The 20,868-nt window shown below is 53.7% G+C and overlaps 1 protein-coding gene across 12 annotated transcripts in view; it reads right to left on the bottom strand.

The window, feature by feature from the left end:
* cpo (couch potato) overlaps positions 1–20,868 on the bottom strand; it is a 245,170-nt gene that overhangs the window by 77,572 nt on the left and 146,730 nt on the right. For 7 of the 12 annotated variants that reach the window (XR_011712175.1, XM_071657937.1, XM_071657932.1 and 4 more), the window contains exon 2: positions 2,464–2,485. The exons of 2 other annotated variants lie outside the window; for them this stretch is intronic. Coding sequence is in view for 9 of the 10 variants with exons in the window: in XM_071657937.1 (XP_071514038.1) it covers positions 2,464–2,485 (22 nt within the window). In the remaining variant the exon portion in view is untranslated. The remainder of the gene's footprint in view (positions 1–2,463; positions 2,486–20,868) is intronic. 3 more of the 12 variants (XM_071657934.1, XM_071657941.1, XM_071657943.1) reach the window with 1 other exon arrangement.

The following is a 20,868-nucleotide window of genomic DNA, read 5'->3' as shown; positions in this document are numbered from 1 at the left end:
CTCTCTCTCTCTCTCTCTCTCTCTCTCTCTCTCTCTTTACATGACAACGGTTGAGAGAGAGAGAGAGAGAGAGAGAGAGAGAGAGAGAGAGAGAGAGAGAGAGAGAGAGAGAGAGAGAGAGAGAGAGAGAGAGAGAGAGAGAGAGGCACCAACAGGTGTAGAGAGGGAGCACCTACGTGAGAACACAGAGCAGGTAAAGGGGGGAAGCGTGGGGAGTGGGAGGGATGTGTGTGTGTGTGTGTGTGTGTGTGTGTGTGTGTGTGTGTGTTCAGGAGGTACACCACGGCAGCAGCAGCAGCAGGAGCAGGAGCCGCCGGACAACCTCACCCTCCCGATACCGTCAGTCTGGTCGAACTTATCGGTCTCCTCGGCCAGGATTAATTGGTGGGCCAGGGCGACCTGCTAAACCCACCCCCCTCTTACCCCACTGCCACTCGACCCACCCCCCCTACTACAACCGAACCATGGCCTACAACACCCTGCTACAACCAGACGCCTCACCCTACAACTCTCCCCTGAGAGACAGAAGAACAACGTACAACACCTGGCACACCGGACAGTACCAGGAAGACCTACACCCTCCTCTCACCGGACGGAACCAGGAGGTATACAGTACCGGAGGTACACGCTGGTGTACGCATCCTCGCCTCTGTATCAACACACTTGGCAGTAATCTTCCCTGTGATCTTCCCCAGCGCCTCCAGACCACTGGTACAGCTCGGCCTGGATAACATAAACACTGGGGAGTCTTTTCGGGGTCTTGAATGTACTACTTCCTCCTTGTGAGAGGAGCCACCACACCCCCGCCACCCATCCGTACATCAGCTGTATACGGAGCACCGCTCACATGCGTCAACTGTCCCTCATCACAAGCCTTCATCTGAGAGATATTCACCTTTATCAACTCTCACTCTAACTTCTCAAGTCGAGCGAGCCTCCGTCTCAACCCTGACAATAAAAAAGAAAGAAAGAAAAAAGCTTCGTCCCTCGCTCTCCATTTTACAGCTATTACTTCGGGATCGACTCTCGAGAGGAGACACAGGTCGTGTTTCCTCTTCCTCTGGCCCGGTCAGACACCTGCCACCCGCCGGGCTAACCAGCACGTCCCACACACACACACACACTCGTCCCCGACACTGCCTTCTCCTACGAGGGAAGGTCTCTTCTCCGCAACACTGTCGACACGTGGGAGTTTCCTACTACAGGACGAGCCCTTGATGTGTGCGCACCCGTACCCCTGAGCATTACTGTAGTTAAAGTAAGAACTTTAAGCACACACACACACACACACACACACACACACCGTGCACCCGCTCCTCTCTACAGAGACTCAATAAAAAAAAGGAGCCAAGTGACCGGAAATCAATAAGGGAACAAAATCGACTTTCTTTTGAGTACCTTCTGCTGGTGTGTGTCTCTCCAGCATACAGCCCGGTACCAGGAGACGAGGCAGAAGAACCAACCCAATAACCAGCTCCCGAGCTCTCCAAGCAGGGCATCAGCTGGTGCCACCTTCCCTCAGTGGCCAGCTGCGAGGCCAGGACCCCACCACATTCCTTCCTGATCGGTGGACAACGTGGCCCTGCCCCCCTGGTCTGCCACCAGCCACTGTGGCCCTGCCCTTGTGTGACACCAGCCACTACGGCCTGCCTTTGTTTGACACCATCCATTGTGGTCCTATCCCCTTGTCTGACACCAGACACTGTGGTCATGCCCCCTTGTGTGACACCAGCCACTGTGGTCATGCCCCCTTGTGTGACACCAGACACTGTGGTCATGCCCCCTTGTGCGACACCAGCCGCTGTGGCCCTGCCCCCTTCTGTGACACCAGACACTGTGGTCATGCCCCCTTGTGTGACACCAGCCACGTCACACCCATTATGTGCCCGTTTCCGTCACTACAGGTGTCACATCCTTACGTAACCCTGACAATCAGCACGTCTGGTGCTGTGAACGTCACAGCGGTCGGTGCTGTGACGGCCACCAGGAACGTCACAACGGTCGGTGCTGTGACGGCCACCACGAACGTCACAGCGGTCAGGTGCTGTGACGGCAACCAGATCCGTCACAACGGTCGGTGCTGTGACGGCCACCAGGAACGTCACAACGGTCAGGTGCTTGTGACGACCACCAGATCCGTCACAACGGTCTGGTGCCGTGACGTCCACCAGGAACGTCACAACGGTCAGGCGCTGTGACGGCCACCAGGAACGTCACAACGGTCAGGTGCCGTGACGTCCACCAGGAACGTCACAACGGTCAGGTGCCGTGACGGCCACCAGGAACGTCACAACGGTCTGGTGCCGTGACGTCCACCGGGAACGTCACACTGTTACGCAACTGTGGCACCGACATGGGAAGTCACACCGTCACATACCTGTGAAGGCTGCCACCCACGCCGCGTACCTGTGACCACGCCGTCACGTACCTGTGACGGCCGCCACCCGTCACACAGTTACGCACCTGTGACAAAGGACAGAACTGCGATTAGTGACAATCATGGTTGCTCTCCGACAAGAGTATGGGCGTTACAAACACACATACACATGGTACACTGGACGTTACCAGTCAGCAGCCCAAGCTGGTCCACTCACCCTCCACACACACACCCTCTTGAGGACGACAGCACGACACCCTCCAGCCAGGCCATGAAGAGCCGAAGATCCGACCCTCGGTGTCTCACGGGTCGTCCTGTCGTGCTCAAGGGGTCATGACGTGGTGCTCAAAGGGGTCGTACACTCGTGCCCCAAGGGTCGTACTGTCGCGCTCAAGAGAGAGAGAGAGAGAGAGGGGGAGGTTGTGCTCAAGGGTCGTAACGTCGTACTCAAGGGTCGTAACGTCGTGCTCAAGGGTCGTAACGTCGTGCTCAAGGGTCGTAACGTCGTGCTCAAGGGTCGTAATGCTGGGCTAAAAGGGGGAACACGTTGTTCGCCGATGCACCACACTGTGTCACATCACACAGACGCTGAGCAATGTCCCAGGGCTGAGGGCAAGCAATGTCCCAGGGCTGAGGGCAAGCAATGTCCCAGGGCTGAGGGCAAGCAATGTCCCAGGGCTGAGGGCAAGCAATGTCCCAGGGCTGATGGCAAGCAATGTCCCAGGGCTGAGGGCAAGCAATGTCCCAGGGCTGAGGGCAAGCAATGTCCCAGGGCTGAGGGCAAGCAATGTCCCAGGGCTGAGGGCTAGCAATGTCCCAGGGCTGAGGGCAAGCAACGTCCCAGGGCTGAGGGCAAGTAACGTCTCAGGGCTGAGGGCAAGCAACGTCCCAGGGCTGAAGGCAAGCAACGTCCCAGGGCTGAGGGCAAGCAACGTCTCAGGGCTGAGGGCTAGCAACGTCCCAGGGCTGAGGGCTAGCAACTGACCCGGGGTTACGGCAGCAGATCTCTCAGCTGTGGGCAAGACTCTCCCTGGCCTTAAGGGGCAAGGGCTGCCGCCCCTGGGGTAAGGGCAGGAAGTACCCCTGGCATGAAACAGGGTCGTGCAGGGAGAGTGAGGAAGGGAGGGTATGATGGGGGGAGGGGGGAGGTGAAGAATGAGGTAGGGGGGTATGATGGGGAGGGAAGGGGATGGGAAGGGAAGGGAAGGGGGGAAAGATGTGTAACTAGATCATTAGTCACTGCCCTACAGCAGCACCTTGCCCCCTCCCCCTTGCCAGCATCCCCCACCCCTTCTGGGCACGGTCCAGTGAGGGGAGGGGGGGGCTTAGGCAACAATTCCCCCTCCCCCTCCCCCTTCCCCCGCCACACACTCCCCTCCTCAAGGGTGGGGTAGGCACTAGCCGGGTGTGTGGGGGGGGGGGAGATACAAACAGGGAGTATGGGGTAGTGGGGAGGGGAGGGGGTGAAAGCATCGGTAGGGAGTGTGAGGAGGGGGAAGGCACCAGCTGGCAGCGTGGGGAGGGGGAAGGCACCAGCTGGCAGCGTGGGGGAGGGGGAAGGCACCAGCTGGCAGCGTGGGGAAGGGGAAGGCACCAGCAATAGTATTTCCGGGAGGAAGAGTGACGACCCTGGGTCCTCAATGGGAAATAATACAGTACCTTCCCCCGGAAATAATACAGTACCTTCCCCCGGAAATGATACAGTACCTTCCCCCGGAAATAATACAGTACCTTCCCCCGGAAATAATACAGTACCTTCCCCCGGAAATAATACAGTACCTTCCCCGGAAATAAGACAGTACCTTCCCTCGGAAATAATACAGTACCTTCCCCCGGAAATGATAAAGTACCTTCCCCGGGAATGATATGGTACCTTCCCCCGGGAATGATACAGTACCTTCCCCAGAAATGATACAGTACCTTCCCCCGGGAATGATACAGCACAGGTGAACAAAGGAACGTACGGAGGCCAGGCTACACCCACCGTTGCCATAACAAACCTTTATTGACGGACTTATATATATATATATATATATATATATATATATATATATATATATATATATATATATATATATATACATATATATATTACTATAAAGCTTCAAGACCGGGACTTTGTGGTGGATGGCGGACTGGCTCAGAGACGGGAGGAGACGGCGGGGGGAGAGGCGTGACACTGGTGGCCACCCGCGACAAGTGGACGTGCCACAGGGGTGGGTCTGCTGAGCCCCCCAGAGGACGGTAGGATCCAGGGATGACATCAACTATGTCAACCCCTGAGACACGTCACGCGGGCGGAGCCTCAACACACGCCCACCGACAACACGAGATGAGGAAAACACAGGCGGCCTGGGGCCCGAGGCAAGGCGCGGGGGGCATGAGGTAGGGCGTGGGGACGAGGCATGAGGCCAAACGAGAGCCCGAGGCATGAGGCAAGGCGTGGGGGTCGAGGCATAAGCTAGGGCGTGGGGACGAGGCATGAGGCAAGGCGTGGGGGGCGAGGCATAAGCTAGGGCGTCGGGGGCGCGAGGCATGAGGCCAAACGAGAGCCCGAGGCATGAGGCAAGGCGTCGGGGGCTGGGTGAGGCATGAGGTCAGAGGCTGGCTCCTGAGGCATGAGGACAGACGACAGAGCCCGAGGCATGAGGCAAGGCGTCGGGGGCGGGGTGAGGCATGAGGTCAGAGGCTGGGTCCTGAGGCATGAGGACAGAGGACAGAGCCCGAGGCATGAGGCAAGGCGTCGGGGGCGGGGTGAGGCATGAGGTCAGAGGCTGGGTCCTGAGGCATGAGGACAGACGGACAGAGCCCGAGGCATGAGGCAAGGCGTCGAGGGTGGGGTGAGGCATGAGGTCAGAGGCTGGCTCCTGAGGCATGAGGACAGACGGACAGAGCCCGAGGCATGAGGCAAGGCGTTGGGGGCGGGGTGAGGCATGAGGTCAGAGGCTGGGTCCTGAGGCATGAGGACAGACGACAGAGGTGAGGCATGTAATGAAATCAGTATGGCGGACACCGTAGGGTTAGCTGGTACTCAGCACCACCTCCATCCCCCTACCTTCCCCCGCCCTCCCGTCGTGTCTGGACGCCTCTGTAGACTTTTGTCTGTGTGTGTGTGTGTGTGTGTGTGTGTGTGTGTGTGTGTGTGTGTGTGTGGGTGGGTGGTGGGGGCTAAGGACGCGTGTGTGTCAGCGCGGGTCTGTACGACGTGCCTGTGGTTGCCAGGGGTCTTGGCCAGCCGCTCCACCTCCTGGGGAGACACCCCCCCCCCCCAACAACCACAACCCACACGCGCACTCACACACACACACACACACACACACACACACACGTACACCATGCACGGGCCAGTTCTGGGAGGGGGGATGGGGGTGGGAAGGGTTGGCCAGGCAGGCCAGGAGGAACAACAGACCAGACCCAGGGTTAAGGTTGGCCAAGCCGGGCCAGTAGTAAGGGTGGCCAGGCAGGCCAGCTGGCCTGGCTATTATCGGTAATGAGGTGGTAGGTTGGAAGTCCGTCAATAAAGGTTTGTTATGGCAACGGTGGGTGTAGCCTGGCCTCCAGCCACACATGGTGGGTGTAGCCTGGCCTCCAGCCACACATGGTGGGTGTAGCCTGGCCTCCAGCCACACATGGTGGGTGTAGCCTGGCCTCCAGCCACACATGGTGGGTGTAGCCTGGCCTCCAGCCACACATGGTGGGTGTAGCCTGGCCTCCAGCCACACATGGTGGGTGTAGCCTGGCCTCCAGCCACACATGGTGGGTGTAGCCTGGCTTCCAGTATGGGACAGCAATGTGGGTGCAAGTGTGAGGCCCGGGGTGGTGGGGGGGGGAGGTAAGGTTGTCAGTGTTGGTACTGCCCACACTGACAACCCAGGCTTGGTCACACAGCTTGCCCCGCCCGCAACACATATACCACGTCAACACAAGCCCTTAATGACTGGTGAGAAGGCCATTATCTAGTTAATGGGTCGTTAAGGCTGTTTGGTGCGGTACCCAGCACTGGCTCCAGCACCTTATACATCTGACTCTCAAAAAAAAAAAAAGGAAGTCAGGTGTTTAGCTGGTGTGTCGACCTTTACATAGACACATGCCTCCACAGAACACATAAAGGTGTACACATACCACATGTACAACGTACACGCACGCACTCATGACCACCAGTCACCACCATGAGAGTCGTGATTATTGACCAGTTTTCTAAAAAAAAAAATACCGTAAGACCCAGACAAAACGCACGGCCGAGACCAGAGACCGGCCGTCGAAACCAGACGCCATATGTAACAGTAGAAACCCGAGGGTCTGACCAGTGACCAGGTCCACGCGGCCCCACAACGCCAAGACATGATGACCCCCATGACCTGGGGCTAGCGAGAGGGAAGATGACCAGGGGCTAGCGGGAGGGAAGATGGCCAGGGGCTAGCGAGAGGGAAGATGACCAGGGGCTAGCGAGAGGGTAGATGGCCAGGGGCTAGCGAGAGAGAAGATGACCAGGGGCTAGCGAGAGGGAAGATGACCACGGGCTTGCGAGAGGGAAGATGCCCAGGGGCTAGCGAGAGGGAAGATGACCAGGGGCTAGCGAGAGGGAAGATGCCCAGGGGCTAGCGAGAGGGAAGACGACCAGGGGCTAGCGAGAGGGAAGATGACCAGGGGCCAATGTGATGGAGAGCAAGCCTCCCCGGGCTGGGAGAGGCCAGTAGCCAGGACACACTCACTGAATATCTAAACAGTGGCGGATCCAGTGGTGGCAGCCACTACCCACGGCACATACACACAGCCACTACCCAAACCCACTACACACAGCCACTACCTACAATCACCAAGGACCGACACTAGCTAAGGTCAGCCCCTAGGGGACCCCGGGAGCACTCCGGAGCCCTTAGGGTCTGACCTTAGCCCTTGGTGTCTGCGTCCGTGGGCGTCACGTGACCCTCGGGGGGTCCCTGACCCCCATTCACCTGCGAGACAGTGTTTGGGTTAGGGCGGTGTTTATGGTCGACTGGTCGTCTGGTGAACCAGCCAGGGCAGGTAAGGTCAACAACCATGGCGGTCACGTCTCGCTGGGGCATAATTACCACACCTGTACATTTATGGTTAATTAGCCCGAACAATTTAACACCCAATTACATTCGGGTCGCCCCCCTTTGGCCACGACGGCACGACTCCAGTGCGCACGACGGAACGACCCTTAGCGACGACGGCCTGACCCCTGACCTCGATCATCCCAAAAGTCAGGTCAGAGGGGGTGTGTCAGGCCACAGTCTACCCCTCGAGTCGTAGCGATGTAGACAATGTGTCATGACCTAACATATGACATGTACCTGTTGTACATGAACCTGCAGGAGGGTCCGGCACAGACCTGTAGCCCTGTATCCTTGGCTCAGGGAGTTACAGGTTCATTACGGCACCGCCAAACTGTGACCACACACCACAACAATATATATTCACCTCACGTCGCCCGTCAAGCAATTTGAGCAAACTTTTTTCGGCCTGGCACATTTCCACCATTTGGAATACAGCGTCACCGGTGAACGCCCCTCTGGAAAATTATATAAAACAAGAGTCCCCAGTCTGGTACCGTATGGTGCGTCCTGTACCGTGTGGTGCGTCCTGTACCGTATGGTGCGTCCCGTACGGTATGGTACAGCGTGGTGCGTCCCGCAGTATGGTACGCCCTGTACCGTATGATACAGAGCGGTAGTGGATACAGCGTGGTGCGTCCTGTATAGTGTGGTACATCCTGTAGCTCGTGGTACAGCGTGGTGTGCGTCCCGTACCGTGCGGTACGCCTTGTACCACACCATCAAAAGCGCTGCCATATATACACACACACACACACACACACACCATCAAGAGCGTTGCCAAACACTTCCACGTCACAAGTCAATACCCTTGTCATAATTCCGACCTATACACCACTTCCTTACCGCCTAATCACACGCAGTTCATAATCATGTTTACGTTCACCAAATCCTCGACAGTTAAGAGCTTCATGATAACCATAATGTGTTTAGCCAACACTGACTCGCGTCCTGGCCGGGATCATCATAAAAAATAAACCACGCATGCGTCAGGTATTCTACGAAGAGAGTGAGAGACAGGAGGAGCTGCCCACATTATCTACCTTCTCACGGTGTCTTACCGAAGGCCGAAGTGACTGACTAATTGTCCAGTTTTCGGAAAAAGACTAAGACGTGTATTAGTACTGGGGGTGTGGGGAGTGGGGGAGAAGAGTGGTCCCTGTGGGGTGGGCAGGGAGAAGGGTGGGGGGGTGGCGGGGCGGGGGCAGGTGAGGAGCGGAAGGCCGGTGGATCCAGGGGTGTGTGAGGGAGGCGTGGCCTCGCCTCGCCCGCACCCAACGGCTCCCAACGTACATAAGCTGAAGCACTTGTTGGCGCTGGCGTTCCGAGATAAACGTATCTTAATTCTATCACCTTCTACGACCGATCACGACGCATTAACTGCCATCATTACTGGAGGATAACAATATGATGGTAAATCACAAGTCTATTTAAGTCAGAAGGTGTATATCAATTAGGGTGGGGGACGTACTGCATGTTCAAGTTTTTCCTCACAGTTCTTGTATAGTATGAACTTCGCCTCCTCCTCCTCCTCCTCCTCCAGCAGCGTGTACTGCTTCATAACACACAAACGCATTCCATCTGTAATTACGCCATGACCAAATGCCATGAATGAGTCCTGGTGTTTAGAACACGAGTTTTCCAGGGGCTTTTGGCACTGCGCTTTTTCCAGCAGCAGGGAAATGCAGACTCCTTTAGAATGAGAACTTCTTTGACGAGAGTGTAATCCCCTGCGATGTAACCTACAGCAAACAGAGTCCGGTAACATCTATCTATCTCTCTCTCTATCTATCTATCTATCTATCTATCTATATATCTATATATATATATATATATATATATATATATATATATATATATATACGATATTGCAACCCCAAGTCCCATTTTATGGTGCTCCTACAGCCTCACGGTCGCACTCCAATCAGGAGGAAAGTTATAGATTTCCTTGGCGCAAGAGTTTTCGAGGATTCTGTACTTCCTTACCGTCAATATATATATATATATATATATATATATATATATATATATATATATATATATATATATATATATATATATATATGATCTGTGGTTCTGGTAAGCTGTTGGACCCAGAGCGGCCGAAGCGAACGTCAATCATGTTCAAGTGGAAAGAAAAAAAAAATGCCAAAAATGTTTGGCTAAAGTGGGGCAGTGCATCAGTCACTGCCCGGCCAGGGTGGGGCAGTGCTTCAGCCACTAACCGGCCAGGGTGGGGCAGTGCTTCAGCCACTAACCGGCCAGGGTGGGGCAGTGCTTCAGCCACTAACCGGCCAGGGTGGGGCAGTGCTTCAGCCACTAACCGGCCGAAGGGTGGGGCAGTGCATCAGTCATTGCCCGGCCAAGGTGGGGCAGGGCATCAATTATATCCGGCCGAGGCAAACAAGGCATCAATCATGTCCGGCCAAGGCCACCAACACATCCAGCCAACGTTAACGCCGGCCAAACACGACAACAATCAACGCCAGTGTAAGGCGAGCGGCGGCGCGGCCCTGTGTGTGTGTGTGTGTGTGTGTGTGGGAGACACCCACCGGTGGTGGGCGGCGCCAGGCGAACCCGCTCGACCAAACCACCACACCTGATTATCCCCATAGCACAGTGCGCTGTGGCTAAATACCTCTGGCTTCCAGGGCTGTGAGAGAGAGAGAGAGAGAGAGAGAGAGAGAGAGAGAGAGAGAGAGAGAGAGAGAGAGAGAGAGTGTATGTCGCCCGCAGGGAGCGACGAACATTTTAAACTAGCCAGGAGTTTCGTTTAATCTACATTTATTCATCTCTCATATCTCTTTATCGGACTGAATCATTGTTCCACTGTTATAGGAGTATAATCATATAATAAAACTTTCCATGGGAAGCAGCTTAATGTCCCAGTAAATCACTCACCATCAACTTAAAAGTTGTTTCGGTAAATTATTTTTAAACACGTACCGGTGGGGCAAATTACTGCATTATAATTATTCTCATTAAAAAAAAAAAAAAAACGTTACTCCAAACACATAAACAAGCTAAATAATTTTCCCAGGACCAAGAATCAATCAGTATGACACTGACTTGAAAAAAAGGCCTTAAAAGACATTTCTTTACGTAATTTAAACTAAAAAAAAAAAATCCAATCAAATCTGGATGAGGCAGCGGCTATGGGTTGCCACTTACCATAAGTAGATATATTTGTTTCTGGTCAACACTTTTAAAAGTTTTACTTAAAAGTGTAGTGTACTACAGTGTGGCAAACGTCGTAAAATAACCCGGCGGTGTAAAATCATGGAACATATACGAGTACAGTGAACAGTGAAGTGAATTATATCACAGGGAGGTGTCATGTGGCCAGCACTTCTGTCCGGCAAGAGGTGACCCGTACAGTACTTCCCACTGACACTGGCCGCCCGTACAGTCCTTCCCACTGACACTGGCCGCCCGTACAGTACTTCCCAATGGCATTGGCCGCCATTACAGTATTTCCCAATGGCACTGGCCGCCATTACAGTACTCCCCGCTGACACTGGCCGCCCATACAGTAATACCCACTGACACTGGCTGCCCATACAGTACTTCCTACCAACACAGGTCACCCGGACAGTACTTCCCATGTACAGTGGCCGCTCGTACAGTCTTTCCCCATCACTGGTCACACACACACACATCCTTACAAGCAAAATTTTCGTTGTTACGAGTTCGACATTGTTCTCGTGTGACGAGTCCTTCCGTAACACCGTGACGGGGGAAGAGGAGGAAGGGAGGGAGGTGGTGGTGGGTGTCTGACGAACGGCAGCGGTCACCCGTGGAGGCAAGCCTTGCTATGGGACTGTTACACCCTGCAATGACGACCCGGGGGGAGCTACGTCACACGCCTCCCCCCTCCTCTACTTGTACTCCCCCCTCCCTCTCCCCCCCCCCCGGGGTGGTGGGGTCAAGCACCCTAGGGCGCCGCCCTCCCTGCACAACAACAATGGGGGGAAAGGGGGGGTTGGTGGGGGAAGGTCATGACCTCCATGTTACCTCCGCTCTTTACGTAACACTTCGCCCCAACACCACGGGGCTACGCCCTACACGTAACGCCAGGCCTCTAACGACCTAATTCTCCGTACACAACTCTAACGACCCCGTCATCTCACTGTACTACAACCCGTAACAGTAATTAAGATGATACGACCTTTGAGGCCGAACGACGTTATACGCGAGGTCTGACCTGATCCTTTGGGGGGGTCAGGTCAAAGGTCAGGTCACTGCTGTACCTAGGAATCGAACCGTCGTGCTCAAAGGGTCGTTAGTACTCGTTGTACACCAGGGGAACAAGTGTGCCAGGCCCCGGAGGTGACCTTAGCCCCATGGGGAAATTAACCATCAGGCTCAGGATGTGTTGGGGGGAGGGAGTAGCAGTGGGGGCGAGACACACCCTACTGTGGGGAGACGAGCGCCCGGTGTGGGGGGGCAAGGCAAGTGGCCAGGTGTGTCCGCCGCCCGTGTGGGGGAGATTGTAAAGATAAGACACCGAGAACTATAAGATAAGGAACAGAGTCAAAAGACGGTATCCCCGGTACCTTGCGACAATGGCTAGTGGCCAGGGAAAGAAGAACATGGAAGAGTGAGTGGCAAGAGTGAGAGTGTGTCCAAGAGTGAGTGGTAAGAGTGTGTGAGTGTCCAAGAGAGTGAGACAGCGTTAAGACTTATTACGAACAAATCAATGCTAGAGTGTAGGAGCAGAGGGGGGTGGGGGGGCGGCCAGCACCACACACAGACACACACACACACATACGACATTCCAACGCTGGCCAAGGGGAGGGGAAGGAAGGAGGGGGGAGCCTCGGCCCGGGGGTGGCCAAGCATGGCGACAGGTGAGGGCAAGGTTGGGGGTTGGTGAAGCAGGAGGGGGGCGGGGCTCCATCACCACCACCCCCCCTTCCACCAACCCGGCCCGCCTCCAGCCACCCAGGCCCCGCCTCCAGCACGCCCACCCGCGGGGGAAGAAGAATCGCCACAAAACAGACCCCCCCCCCCCAAATTTTACCATTCAATAACTCCCCAATTGTCTCCCCGGTAGACTTGGGAGGGGAGGGCACGACCCAGTGTACACGGCTCCACTGGAAATACACAATTAATCATCTACGAAAAACTGCCGAGTGTTCTGGAGTGGCGAGGGAACATCTAACTGAACACGAACAATGATCAGAGATGGCCAGTAATGATGGGGGGGTTGGGTGGTTAGGGGGAGGTGGTTCCTTCTCACAGATTGGTCACAGACTTGGGCCATTGTCTTCGTACACCACCCCCACACCCCCTCTCCCCTCCCGCCCGCTACCCTCTTTTCCCCTCCCCCCAACACCCCTTCCTCCTCCCCTCACCTCATATGATCTCAAGTACCTACCCCCCCAAAAGCTCTTTGACCCCCCCGGATGTACTTATAATATATCTTCAAGACTTGAAAAAATTAATTGAAGTATTTCACCCACTTAACGAGGGGTTAATACGACTAACTGCCGCTCTGGATCCAGCCTAACTACTGATATGGTCATTTAACGACCCCTGTGCAAGAGTCATGTATAGAGAACTATGTTGTAAAAATACGATACGTAAGGCCTTTTTTTTTTTTACGTAACAACTTGAAACCATCGTACGTCACACACGGTAACGAGCACAAGTATGCCTACCACACCGCCACCACCTCACGTAGCTCCTGCCACACACACACTAAACTGCTACCACACCACCACCACCTCACGTAGCTCCTGCCACACACACACTAAACTGCTACCACACCACCACCACCTCACGTAGCTCCTGCCACCCACACACTATACACTGCTACCACACCACCACCACCTCACGTAGCTCCTGCCACACACACACACACTAAACTGCTACCACACCACCACCACCACCGTATGACCATCAGAAAACGGTACACCACCGCCACCACCACACGGTACAACACCCCATGACCCTCGCCTGCAAGCGTCAGGTCAAAGGTCGGGGGCATCGTGTCCCAATTTCCTATCGTCCAGGTCAAGTGGTTAACGAGAACGTAAATCATCCTCTAATACCAGTTCCACACAGGTCTTAACTGGCCGTCAATGTGTGTCACATCTGTTAACGACACCAGCTGAGGTGCCACAGCTGTGGCAATGCTCGCTCTGGTGTTGCCATAAGTGGGGGGGGGGGTGCTGGCTCAGGTGTTCTAGTCTTGCCATACCAGGTATACTGCTGGTTCTAGTCTTGCCATACCAGGTATACTGCTGGTTGTAGTGTTGCCATACCAGGTATACTGCTGATTGTAGTGTTGCCATACCAGGTATACTGCTGGTTGTAGTGTTGCCACACCAGGTATACTGCTGGTTGTAGTGTTGCCATACCAGGTATACTGCTGATTGTAGTGTTGCCATACCAGGTATACTGCTGGTTGTAGTGTTGCCATACCAGGTATACTGCTGATTGTAGTGTTGCCATACCAGGTATACTGCTGGTTGTAGTGTTGCCACACCAGGTATACTGCTGGTTGTAGTGTTGCCATACCAGGTATACTGCTGATTGTAGTGTTGCCATACCAGGTATACTGCTGGTTGTAGTGTTGCCATACCAGGTACTGCTAGTTGCAGTGTTGCCACACAAGGGAGTGTTCATGCTAGCGTTGCCAGTGCCACATCAGTGCAGTGTTGCAAGCGTCGCCCAGTGGTGACGTTACACCAGATGGCAATGCTGTATCACGTGAGGGAGGGAGGTGGAGGGAGGGAGGGAGGTGGAGGGAGGGAGGGGTGGAGGGAGGAAGGGAGTCGGTGGACATTACAATACCTGGCGGGGGTAACGAGATGGGGGGAGAGGGGGGGAGGGTAGATCATCACTGGAGGGGAGGGGAGGGAAGGGAAGGGAAGGGGAGGGAAGGGAGGGATGATGGAGGACATGGTAAAGCTGTGGGAGATAACATCAGAGGCTGGTGGAGGTGGAGGTGGAGGTGGAGGTGGAGGAGGTTGGGGGGAGAGAGCCAGACAATTGATGGGGGTGGGGGGGCCCCGGAGTGACACCACAGCATCCGGACGTCGTCACACTATCAATCAACACCTTCCACACACACACACACCCGTCACACACATACACACGTCACACATCCGTCACTCATAATCACATGTGCCTTTTGTTCCCCCCCCCCCTTCCACCCACGGCCTCCACACACGACCAGCAGCCACACACACACACACACACACACACACACACATACACCTGCCCCTCCCTCCCTGTACACAGTGCCTCCCTCCCCCACCCCCACCACACCGAGACAATACACACACACACACACACACACACACACACACACACTTTACAGAAACACAAATGAGTTCCGGTAAGCCAAACACACTTCACCCTGAGAGACACAGAGAGAAAAAAAATAGATATATTTATAAAAAGCCTGGGGGGTGGGTGGGAAGGGGATGACAACCCTCTACACCCAAGGTTACGCCCCTACTGCCGGCGAGGATGACGTGGCCTCCTTCAGGCTGACCACACGAGGCCCTTCCTTGTTGACCAGCTTTCTCCTTCATGCCGACCAACACAATTTACACCGTCAACACAATTTACAACCCCCGGTCTCTCTACACCGTCAACACAATTTACAACCCCCGGTCTCTATACACCGTCAACACAATTTACAACCCCCGGTCTCTCTACACCGTCAACACAATTTACAACCCCCGGTCTCTATACACCGTCAACACAATTTACAACCCCCGGTGTCTATACACCGTCAACACAATTTACAACCCCCGGTCTCTATACACCGTCAACACAATTTACAACCCCGTCTCTATACACCGTCAACAATTTCCACCTGCCTCAACACACCTCCAACAATTTACACCTGTCCCTACACACCTCCAACAATTCACACCTGTCCCAACACACCTCCAACAATTCACACCTGTCTCAACACACCTCCAACAATTCACACCTGTCCCAACACACCTCCAACAATTCACACCTGTCTCAACGCGCTCTCGGGACAATGTTTCTTACGAAATGACCGAAAAAGGTGAAATTATAAGTTTGCGATGTTGTGGTTCAAAAGCAACAGTAAGAGATTTCCTCCCAGAACACGATATACAAAGAGACGAGACGCGTGTTGGATTGACGTACGACGTGTTGGATTGACGTACGACGAAGATCTATGGCAAATATTACCATCAAGTCCCAGGTGAGTCGCCAGGTGTACCATGAGAATGAATGGTACAGTGCCATCACCCACCTGACAGTGGTACAGTACCATCACCCACCTGACAGTGGTACAGTACCATCACCCACCTGACAGTGGTGCAGTACCATCACCCACCTGACAGTGGTACAGTACCATCACCCACCTGACAGTGGTGCAGTACCATCACCCACCTGACAGTGGTGCAGTACCATCACCCACCTGACAGTGGTACAGTACCATCACCCACCTGACAGTGGTACAGTACCATCACCCACCTGACAGTGGTGCAGTACCATCACCCACCTGACAGTGGTGCAGTACCATCACCCACCTGACAGTGGTGCAGTACCATCACCCACCTGACAGTGGTGCAGTACCATCACCCACCTGACAGTGGTGCAGTACCATCACCCACCTGACAGTGGTACAGTACCATCACCCACCTGACAGTGGTACAGTACCATCACCCACCTGACAGTGGTACAGTACCATCACCCACCTGACAGTGGTGCAGTACCATCACCCACCTGACAGTGGTACAGTACCATCACCCACCTGACAGTGGTACAGTACCATCACCCACCTGACAGTGGTACAGTACCATCACCCATCTGACAGTGGTGCAGTACCATCACCCATCTGACAGTGGTACAGTACCATCACCCACCTGACAGTGGTGCAGTACCATCACCCATCTGACAGTGGTGCAGTACCATCACCCATCTGACAGTGGTACAGTACCATCACCCACCTGACAGTGGTACAGTACCATCACCCACCTGACAGTGGTTCAGTACCATCACCCACCTGACAACGGTACTGTACCACACACCTTACAGCACCACCCACCTAACAACGGTACAGCACCACACCCACCTGATAACGGTACAGCACCACCCACTTGACAACGGTGCACCACCACCCACCCGACAACGGTACACCACCACCCACCTAACAGCACCATCCACCTGAAAACGGTACTGTACCACTCACCTAACAGCACCACCCACCTGACAACGGTACAGCACCACACCCACCTGATAACGGTACACCACCACCGTCCCGTTTGGGGAGAACACAGTCATTCAAACAGACCAGTGAAGGGGGAGAGAACAACGGCAGTTTCCGTAGGGCTATACAAAAACATACAAACATATTGAACCCGAACACGTGTCAACAGAAGATCACGAGGGAGATAAATACATGACGGTGGGGGTAATAACACGTTATAATGGTGGGTGTAATGTGTATAGTGGGGCAGGGGAGATAACCTTATGCAGTGGGGGAAGAGATAGCCTTATGCATTGGGGGGGGGGTGAGATAGCCTTATGCATTGGGGGGGGGGGGTGAGATAACCTTATGCATTGGGGGGAGATAGCCTTATGCTGTGGGGGGAGATAGCCTTATGCAGTGGGGGGAGATAACCTTATGCAGTGGGGGTAGAGATGACCCTATGTAGTGGGCTCAGTGTGTGTGTGAGGGAATGGTGGCTTTGTGTAGTGGGGAAGACGGGGGTTGAGGTGAGGTGTATGCTCTTGTGGGTGAGTGGGGGATCTGTGTGTATGTGTGTGGGGAGGGGGGAACCTACGTGATGTGGTGGAACACCCCCTTACCCCCCACACACACACACACACACACATGAACAACAATATCAAAAGGGTCATCAACATTATGACACCATCTGTTAAAGTCGTCCTCGTCCACACCACTTCCCCTGACATACATGGTTAACACCACTACCACCACCACCACTGACATACATGGTTAACACCACTACCACCACCACCACTGACATACATGGTTAACACCACTACCACCACCACCACTGACATACATGGTTAACACCACTACCACCACCACCACTGACATACATGGTTAACACCACTACCACCACTGACATACATGGTTAACACCACTACCACCACTGACATACATGGTCAACACCACCACCACCACTGACATACATGGTCAACACCATAACCACTATACATAGTTAATAACACTACCATACATGGTAACCCCCCCCCAACACCCACTTTACCATGAATGGTGGGAGAGAGCCGGAAGAGGTGGGGGGGCGGCTTCCACTCACAACACCTCCTCCTCCTCCTCCTCCTCTCACTCGTCCCCTCCCTCTCCCCCAGGTTCTCTTATCGCTCACCTTGCCGGCCCTAATTCCGTACGGCGTCGATCCTCCCGAACCCGAACGGAAATTAGCGTGGAAACTAATCGGATTAATCTGTACCGGGGGCCGCGGGCGGACCGGGGCCTACCGGGGCCGCTGGCGACGTCCGCCCGCCCCCGCCGCCGGGTCATCACCTCCACCCCACAACCCGGGGCCATCCAGGAGATGGGAGCGAGGGGGACTATGTACCTACGAGTGGGCACCTATCCTAAGATTTAAAAAAAAGAAAAGAGAAAAAAAAAAGAGGCAAGGCTGGCCAGCGCGTAGCGCTCAACGCACTGGTGCGTCGCCCCTCTCCCTTCTCTCTCTCTCTCTCTCTCTCTCTCTCTCTCTCTCTCTCTCTCTCTCTCTCTCTCTCTCTCTCTCGCCAGGCTCATTCCACGATCATCTATCGGAGGGGGACGGTGGGGGGCGGGGGAGGAGGGAGGGCTCATCATCCGGGACTGCCTTCACCCATACATCGGGGGGAGGGGGGGAGTCATCATCCGGGACTGTCTTCACCCATCCATCACGTTTTCTTTTAGATATTCCTGAACTTGCTCCATGTGTGTTTGTTGTTTCTCCTCGTCACACACACTTAATAATCTTTGAATCTCTCCTGATTCACTGTAGCGCATTCCGGTTTGATATCTTTCTGGAAGGATGGCGTGAGAGAGATTCAAGAGTGACTGTGGGCCCCGACCATGCTGTGGGGAAAGGGCGTGCACGGGGATAGAGCGAATTGGAACGGTGCGGTAAACAGGGGTCGACGTGTTATCAATGCACTGAACCAGGGAATGTGGAGCAGCCGAGGAGAAGAAGAACCACAGAAAAGGTCTATGGGGCCTGGTTGTGGATACCTGGCTTTGTTTACATTTTCCTGGTGTGTGTGTGTGTGTGTGTGAGAGAGAGAGAGAGAGAGAGAGAGAGAGAGAGAGAGAGAGAGAGAGAGAGTGTGTGTGTGTGTGTGTGTGTGTGTGTGTGGGTGTGTGTGTGTGTGTGTGTGTGTGTGTGGTGGACAATATGGTCTGATAAAAATAATCCACATTGTCTTGTCTCTGTCAGCTTCCTCCATCACTCCCCTCCCGAGGACGTCCTCCAACCTAGATGGAGGACGTGAGGGTGAAAGGTGAGGGAAATCCATCATCCCCCACCACCCCCATTACCACCATCACCGTCTTTCAGCCACGAACATATGTGTGGAGGATCGAGGTCCTCACACCCCCCCCCCCTTTCCCCTCCCTTTTAGAGGGGGACAGGTACACCCAATGAACATCCATCCCCTTACATCCCAATCCTCTATCCCAGCCCTTCCCACTCGACATCCCACCATGTGAGTCTCACTGCACGTCCTCCACGACAACCCTTAAGACTTAAAGCCAGGAAAAAAAAAATAAATAGACACACACACACACACACACGAGCGCAAAATTCTCTCACACATCGCTCCGTTCAAACAGGTAATTACATCACACAGATCATGTGATGAAGGAGAGGAACTGGTGGATATAATCAAGGTATACGGGGAGGCGGTCAGTCAACCACTTACGGTTGGGGCTGAATGTGGGGGTCATCTGGCCAGGGGGTGACCTAAAGCAGGCCGAGACACTTCAGAATCAGAGCGGAATTCAATATAGGGCACTGATTCAGACGTGTGTGTGTGTGTGTGTGAGAGAGAGAGAGAGAGAGAGAGAGAGAGAGAGAGAGAGAGAGAGAGAGAGAGAGAGAGAGAGAGAGAGAGAGGATACAGTCGGAGGGCAAAATAACTGGAGATACCAAGTAAGGCAAGAGGAGGGAGCAGCATCGCCAGGACTGCAGAGAGAGGTTGGGAATGTCCAAGTGAGGCAAATGCCAGACTGATAAAAGCATTTTATGCATATGGAGAAGGATTAGAATTATGGACAATGCACCCAATAGTGTTGAGTTGTGGGGGACGACACTTGCTTTAAAAGAGATGAAGATCTCACCCGCTTTGTCCAAAGGGGGTTTCGTGTTGGCAAGGAGAGAAAGAGAAGACAAAAGAGGAGGTGGTTTAGCACCTCATTATAACAAGAGAGGTATGTTTCAAGAGACAATGGGAGATGGCTCATTCAGACGACAGATAAACAAAAAGGTAAGTGTAGGGAAGACATGCAGCACTGTGGTGTTAATATTACATAATCCCCCACGGAATGTTAAAAGATCCAAAAAACAAATATGCAACAGGAATAATGAAGTCACAATTAAGGCCGACACATGAGAGGCGATAAAACATGCACTACTCAAGAGATGGTCAAGTAATAATGACGAGGGAAATCTAGATTCTCATAGAGGCAGGGACTCATGGAGACACAAATATCAGAAAACGTATAATTGAGGGAAATTTCCTTGTACCGACCTACCACGGAGCATACTAGGATAAAAGGGACTGATATACCATCATTACTGGATCTTAAAAACAAAAAGTGATCACGGTAGAATATCTATCTATCTATCTATCTATCTATCTATCTATCTATATATATATATATATATATATATATATATATATATATATATATATATATATATCCTCTATCAAACAGGGAAGAAAGACAATGCACCATTTACGCCACCCTTATCTCCTCCCTCTTGTAATCCCCCGTCCCCTAGCTGCAGTTCGGCATTATGACACCATCTGGGCTGATCCAGACCCCCTACCAGAGCAGCCCCCATCCCAACCACCGTAAACATCACTAACAATCACACCATAGATCACCCTCGACAATGATATGTGTATACAACTGTGTGTTTATCATCCCTCTACCTCCCCCACCCTCACACAGGCCCCCCTAACACGTACGTAGGCTATATTTACCCAATACATTTTTCAGCCTACAGCTTTAAAGTAATGTGATGTATGGTTATAGGTCGTCAATACTACAATCCCACTGGACACACCCATGTGCGACGTCTCCACTGGGGAGAGCCCAGGCCGGCATACCTCCCACCTCCCCGCCCCGCCCCGCCAGAACACACCTGGACGGGCCACACCCAACCATGACAAGCTAGGCAACACCCCGGCCATGACTGC

This window comes from Panulirus ornatus, chromosome 65, assembly GCF_036320965.1.
Source record: "Panulirus ornatus isolate Po-2019 chromosome 65, ASM3632096v1, whole genome shotgun sequence".
Lineage (NCBI taxonomy): Eukaryota > Metazoa > Arthropoda > Malacostraca > Decapoda > Palinuridae > Panulirus > Panulirus ornatus.
This window is presented reverse-complemented; position numbering and strand designations above follow the sequence as displayed.